This window comes from Microtus ochrogaster, unplaced genomic scaffold (assembly GCF_000317375.1).
Source record: "Microtus ochrogaster isolate Prairie Vole_2 unplaced genomic scaffold, MicOch1.0 UNK40, whole genome shotgun sequence".
NCBI classification, from domain to species: Eukaryota; Metazoa; Chordata; class Mammalia; order Rodentia; family Cricetidae; genus Microtus; species Microtus ochrogaster.
The window spans coordinates 2,762,758-2,770,318 of NW_004949138.1; the positions used below are offsets into that span (position 1 = coordinate 2,762,758).

The following is a 7,561-nucleotide window of genomic DNA, read 5'->3' on the forward strand; positions in this document are numbered from 1 at the left end:
CAAGTTTGTACGGGTGTGGGGGTGTTCTGTCAGTCTCAGTCTCTCTCTCTCTCTCTCTCTCTCTCTCTCTCTCTCTCTCTCTCTCTCTCTCTGTCTCTATGTGTATATGAATAACATTTTAAATCTGATTACTTTAACTTACATATTTTTATATTGAAAATCATCTTGAAATTGAGGATACCCAGTAGTCATTAAAAACCAGACAAAGCATCAGATATATTTTCTCTTTCTTAATTTAATCTGTAATTATGTGTATGTGTCTGTATGAGGGAATGTGCACATTGTGCAAGGCATCAGATTCCCTGGAGCTGGAGCTAAAACTGAGCCAATTGCAAATATTGAGAATGAACTCAGGTCCTCTAGAGGAACTAAGAGCCATCTCCACAACCACACATACATTTTATTTACTTTTCATTCTTTTCTTTTTCTTTTCCTTTTATTTCTTTGTTTGTTTGTTTCTTCTATTGTGACAGGGTCTCTCTGTGTAGTCCTAGCTGTCCTGGAACTTGCTATGTAGATCAGCCTGGCCTCAAACTCACCTGAAATGTGCCTGTGCCTGGCTACCCAATGATGGATTAAAGGAAGGTGTGACCTTGACTCACTTATACTTTCTTAAAACACATTTTTGAGGGCGAAGCAGTGACTTATAGACATCTGTTGTCACCTATGTGGTTATCATAACTTCTTTACAAAGGGTGGGAGACAAAGACAAAACAGAGTTTTGCTAGACAGCCCTATCAACAGGCCTCAAAAAACTTGATTCTCCTGCATCAACCATGGAATACTAACCAGTCCAACATTTGATGCCTCAAATTAGTACAATTTTAAGTGAATATGCTTTGTTTTCTGTTTATATTTTATTTTATTGATAATGAGAAGTATTACTCATTAGTGCACAGTTATGTAATTCCCAGGCCTAAAACCAAAGTAGTTGTTCTTAAATAAATTAGCCAGTGAGCAATGGATATTTTTAATTAATTTTTAAAATGAAAAAAAAAAGCACACACAAACACTGTGATCAGCACAGGAAGGGAAGGGAGACAGAAATATTTCTTTTATTTTTCTCTTTTTAAAATTATTCTACACACACACACACACACACACACACACACACACACAGAGTCTAATTTACAATTTAACGAGATACTTGTACTTAGGAAATACATAAACCCATTAAGGATCAGAAGGAAGAGAAGCTAATGCAGAACTAAGATTTTAAGGTTTTGTAAAGACTTTTAAGGTTTGTTTTGTATTTCACTCGGCCTTATTCATATCTCAATTAGAGCACTATGCAGTGACATGATTTATATTCATGTTGCCCTGGATTCTTTATAATTATTTATTGCAAACTTGTGGCTGTTTCTATTAACTTTCTTTTATATGAATAATGGACACAAATTTCTTAAAATTTTTGCTTATTTAATTTTGAGTAAAAACTAAATTCATAATGAAAATGGTTGTTATACTCTATACCCACACATATAATATGTATTGATATCACACTCTTTCATAATGAAAATGGTTATTATACTCTATACCCACACATATCGTATATATTGATATCACATTCATTCAAAAATGGTTTGTAGGTTCAGCAAAGAAGCTCAGTGGGTAGGGACACCATTGTCAGACCTGATGACCTGAGTTTAATCCCCGGATCCTACAAGAATCTTTTTAAATCCTCTTAATCTGCCTAGAAAACCAGATACAATGAGGCACAAAAGGGAGTAGAGGAAAATCAAAGCAAAGTAAGAATGAAAAATAAATTCAAATGCCCACAAAGTTGACCCTGAAATTATTCAATGGGCTGTGAGCTTCCTGAAAAGCAGGGCAAAAATTTTGAAAAGGAACTGGAAGTGCAAGTCAGAGCGTGCCACATGCTTAGCATGTGTAAAGTCCCAGGTTCAACCTCCAGCACCCAAAACTAAATGAACAAATTACATTTACAGTAATTTAAAATGTTTTAATCTTGGCATGGAGGTGCAGCCCAACTGATATGGGGCTTGATTAGCACATTCAAAGCCAGTTGCTAAATCCCCAGTACCACATAAACCAGATGTGGTTTTATGTAAAGTCTTTGATCCTTACATCTTGTGCTACAAAACAACAACTACAAGAGACCCTGTCTCAAAAAAAAAAAAAATCAAATGGTCTTGCACCCATTCGCTGGATATCAGTTCCAAGTCAATGGAATTCTATGATTCAGTTAGATATAGATTGACGTTTCTATGTATAGACACCAAAACTTAAGTATAAGACTGTCCAGTGTTCCCTGAAGATCCGCAGAGCTACATTTTCCCTTGTTCTCAGAACACTGAGAATTACCCAGTTCTGCTTATGTGGAGGACAAAAGTAGCCATTGACCATGCTTCAAACCACACAGTCATAAATGTGTTTCAACTAAACTGCACTCACCTCCAGGCCATAGTTTACTAACCCCCCCTATCTGCACCAATCTGCTGGAATTTACCTATGCACCATACCCCCTTGTTCTGCAGGACTACTGGCCTTGTCATAGTGCCTGAAAGCCGACAGCAAAGTGTTAAAGTGCTGGTAATTAAATTTCTTCAAGTGATGACGAGCCGCGGCAATCACGGCTCGCTGGCGGTCTTTGCCACGAAGATATTCACCAGGGTGTCTGTAATGGATGAGATCACCAGCTCCTATTGAAGAAAGAAGTTGTCTTACATTGTGAATCTAAAATATGCCCCTAGTGTTTCCAGAGAAGAAAACAGAGGCAGAGATAGACAAAAGCAGAGAGACCTAGAAAACTCTAGGAATGAAAAACACAAAATCCAATCACATCTAATGCTGGCACTTCCCACCACTACTTCAGTTTTGTAGACAAGGTCTCATGTAGCTCAGGCTGGCCTCACTGAACTCATGGCAATCCCTTCAGTCTCCGAAGACTGGAATTCCAGGTGTACAGAACACACTCGCTCTGATACTATTATACAGAATACTTCTGTGTATAAAAAGTAGACATAAAAGTTAATGTTTCTGTTTGGTCTTTTTAAATAAGGATGTAGTGCATGCACGGCTGTATGCAGGAGTGTACATTCATGAAAGTGCAGGCAAGAGGCCAGAGAAGAACTTCAGGTATCTTCCTCTGTCATTTCCCAGTAACTGCCTTAAGCCAAGGTCTCAGTGGGCAGGCAGCTCACATTTTCAGGACAGATGTCAGTAAGTTCCAAGGACCTACTTATCTCTGGCCCACAATGCTGGAGTTACCAATGAGGAGAGCCATTCCTGGCTTCGTACATGGGTGCTAGGGATTCAAAACAGGTCCTCAGGCTATTACAGCAAGCATTCTTACTTCTGAGTCATCCGTACCCCCAAGTCTCTAATCATGAAAACATCTACTAGGCATTGTGGATTGTGCCTTCAATCCCAGCACAAAGGAGGCTGAAGAAGTTCACTAGTTTACTAAGTGAAGAAGATCACTAGTTCAAAGTCAGTCTAGGCAACACACTGAATTTCAAGTAAGCCTTATCACTAAATCCAACATGCTTATAAACACGAGTGTATTTCTTCCCTTTTGAAGTATGCCTCTAATCTTCTGTTTATGGTGTTGAGGACCCCACCAGGGGCCACAGCATGCTAGGCAAGTACTCTACCACTGAGCTCCAGGTCTTCCTCTTCTTTATTATGTATAAAACAAAGACGGCCTTAACCCAAAGTGGAGCACACACCTACCTTGTCTTGGCTAATGTTTTATCAACTTGACACAAGCTAGAATTATCTGAAAAGAGGCAAGCCTGTGGTGCACTTCTTGACTGGTGATGGATGTGGGAAGGCCCATTCCACTGTAGATTGTGCCATCCCTGGGCAGGAGGTCCTGTGCTGTGTAAGAAAGTAGGTTGATCAAGTCCTGGGGAGCAAGTCAGTAAGAAGTGCTCCTCTGTGGGCTCTGCTTCAGTTTCTGTTTTCAGAGTTCCTGATGTGGCTTTCCTCAGTGGTGGAGTGTAAAATGTAAGCTGAAATAAACACTTTCTTTCCCAAGTTGCTTTTTTTGGTCATGGTGTTTATCACAATAGAAAACAAACTGACATATACCTGAGGCCAGCCCGAGCTACTCAGTGAAACTAAACCAAAACAAAAGCTTGGCATGTTGTCACGGTTCTGTAATCCATGTAGAAGGCTGTGACAGGAGAATCAGGTGTTCAAGGCCCTTTTGGCTATATAGCAAGCTGGAGCTTAAACACGAAGAACTTAAAAATTTTTTTTTTTTTTTTTTTTTGGTTTTTCGAGACAGGGTTTCTCTGTGGCTTTGGAGCCTGTCCTGGAACTAGCTCTGTAGACCAGGCTGGTCTCGAACTCACAGAGATCCGCCTGCCTCTGCCTCCCGAGTGCTGGGATTAAAGGCGTGCGCCACCATCGCCCAGCTTTTAAAAAAAAATTTAAAGACAAACTAGAAGAAAGACCTCCTAACAAATGTCTTCTGCCACCTACAGATTGGTTGATGATTTGCTGGCTGAGAGTGATTCGAAATTATGCAGCTGTGCAAAAGCAGAGTGCTTATGATCTCTCTCTGTCTCTCTCTCTCTCTCTCTCTCTCTCTCTCTCTCATTTTTGAGGTAAGATCTCTCTTGGCTAAGGATATAGATAGAGGTAGGCATTTATTCACATTGCGAAAAGCCCGAGTTCAGTCCCATACTGAAAAGAACAATCAAAAAAATTTTAGACGTGTTCTCTTGCTCTGTTACTCTAAGATATCCTCAAACTTCAAGCAACCATCCATTCTTAGTCTCTCAAATGCTGGGATTACAGAATGAGCCACCATCCCTGAGGAGGGTACATTACAATTTAAATGTGTTTCAAGATGGGTCCCATGGATAAACAAATGTGTTGCTGTGCACAGTGTAATCCCAGGATTGGGAGAGATAGATAAGACTTATAGCAAGTTGTACTGCCTCAAAACAAATATCACAAAACGGTTTCTGATTCTGTAAATCTATAGTGTGGCCTAAAATTTCTCCTCTTTATTTTTAATAATTTTGTACATAATATTTTGCCTGCATGTGTGTCTGTGTCTTACATGTGTGCCTAGTGTTCATAGAAGCCAAAAGAGAGCATTGCATCTCCTGGAAGTGAAGTGAGCCACCATGTGAGTGCTGGGAATTGAACCCCAGTCCTCTAGAAGATCAAGTGCTCTTAACCATTGGGCAATCTCTGCAGCCTTCATTTCTTTATTTAATATGTATAGCACAATTAATAAAAATCCAGAGACAGATATTGATTGGGGTTCAACATGAAGGTCAGAAAAGCAAAACATCTGCCCACTGGCTCTTAGCTCTACCTCAGCCTGAAATGGTGATCCTGCCTCCAGGAATCTCAGAATGAGACTGTGTCTGCGAGCTGTCCCTCCCATCTTGTATTCCTCTCTAGCACTGGGATTAAAACTGTGTACCACTACTGCCCAGTTTCTATGGCAACTAGTGTAGCTACTGGGATTAAAGGTGTGTATCACCACTGCCTGGTCTGTAAGGCTGAACAATGAGGCTGTTTTACTTTCTGATCTTTAGAAAAGCTTTACTTATTAAAATACAAATAAAATACCATTACCTTTCCCTTTTTTGTCTAAAATAAAAAGGAGGCTATAGCTAATATAAAAAACTACATGCAATAAGTACAATGACTGTATGCAATACACATAGGCAATAAACAGTTCAACAATGTTTAGTCTATTTGCATCTGACAAATTCAGAGCAAATATGCCATTTCTATTCTATCTTGGTGAGTCCAAAATCTTGTACCTAATCTTGTACTTTACTTTCTATCATAATTTGCTTTCTGCCTCAAGTAAACACGGAAAACTATAACTGTAACTATCTATTCTTTAACTCCCTCAGAGACTCAAGAAGGAAATAATACGTAGCAGCATCTTATTTGTATTTTAATAAATAAAGCTTGCCTGAAGATCAGAGAGTAAAACAGCCCCACTGGTCAGCCTTGCAGGCCATACAGTGGTAACACACATCTTTAATCCCAATAGCCACACTAGTTGCCATGGAAACTGGGTGATGCACGCCTTTAAACCCAGTGGTGCACACCTTTAATCCCAGAACTAAAGAGGATTATAAAACAGAAGGAGACAGCTCTCAGACACAGTCTCATTCTGAGATTCCTAGAGGCAGGATCACCATTTCAGACTGAGGTAGAGGTAAGAGTCAGTGGCTGGCTGTTTTGCTTTTCTGACGTTCGGGTAAAACCCAATATCTGTCTCTGGGTTTCTATTAATCACGCTACAAATATATACTTACTGAGCAAGGGAGATGGCTGAGTGATTAAGAGCGTGCAATGCTCTTCCAGAGGACCCGAGTTCACATCCCATCACCCACATCAGATGACTCACCAACCATTTGTAACTCCTCTGGTTTACAGGGTACCTGCACACACATGTACATATACTTCCTTACTTGTGTATAGGGTACATGGGGGACAAGTGCACCATGGCACTCATGAGGAGGTCAAAGGTCAACACTTGGGAGCTGGCTGTCCTTCCACCATATGGGCCCCAAGGTTGGCACTGAGTCATCTTGCCAACCCAGATTTTGCAATATTTTTTTTTTAGTTTTGTTTGTTTGTTTGTTTTTAAGACAGGGTTTCTCTGTGTAACAGCCCTGGCTATCTTGGAACTCCCTCTGTAGACCAGGCTGGCCTCAAAGTCATAGAGATCTTCCTGTCTCTGCTCCGAAATGCTGGGAATAAAGGTATGCACCACCACAGCTCAGCCAGAATTTGTATTTTTAAGAGGCACCAAGAGACCTCCCTGTCACGATGTAAGTACATTGAAATTAAATGAAAAGCTGGCTTATCTCACTGAGTTAGCTTAATAAGTTTATATTTATTTTCTATGTAAATCCATATACAGTATTAATGATAGGACCTTTAAACTGTATTAGTTCACATATAACATAAAAATATCTTTCTCATACATCATTAATGTTATAAAACGTTAATGCTTTCACATCAGAAGCTTCGAGGGACTGGAAACATCATAATGGTAGAGTGCTGTGTCTAGCATGCATCAGGCTCTGGGTCAACCTCTAGCACTACAAAAATGTCCATGGTGAATGTAGCAGCATAGCTTTCTGGGTATGTTTTTCAAGTTTATTTAGTATGCGTCCAGAGTCAGCATGCTGAGCAATAACAAGACCCCAGCACCTGCAGCCCTTTATGGGGATTTGGGGAAAAGAGATTATTTCAGATATTTCAATACAGGTTAAAAGCATAGGGATTGATAGAAAACGAGACTCTCAGAAAGTCACACCCAGGACCTGGGTGTGGGCTCCTCTAAGAAAGCCACTCCATTAATGGGGATGTGTTAATTTGTCAAGAAGAAAAGTCACATATTTACCATAGTCCTCAGGCTGGAGGCAAGCTCCAAATGTGTGGCCTGGGTCAACATTCATAGTTTCTGCAATTCTACAGGAGAAAGCAGACTCTTTAGTTAAAGTTCCCACCATCTGAAGCTCAACATTATATATGTTTGCCTTAGGCCCTTAACAAATTAAGGGAGCCATCTTAGGGTTGGGAAGAGACTTGGACCTAGAGGGGC

General features: G+C 40.1%; 1 protein-coding gene across 2 annotated transcripts in view; it reads right to left on the minus strand.

Moving 5' to 3' along the window:
* The window catches only part of Efhb (EF-hand domain family member B), a 63,741-nt gene that overhangs the window by 12,545 nt on the left and 43,635 nt on the right, over positions 1–7,561 (minus strand). For both annotated transcript variants that reach the window (XM_026790065.1, XM_026790066.1), the window contains exons 8-9: positions 7,361–7,428; positions 2,509–2,663 (exon numbers count right to left, since the gene is read on the minus strand). In XM_026790065.1, the coding sequence (XP_026645866.1) occupies positions 2,509–2,663; positions 7,361–7,428 (223 nt within the window). The remainder of the gene's footprint in view (positions 1–2,508; positions 2,664–7,360; positions 7,429–7,561) is intronic.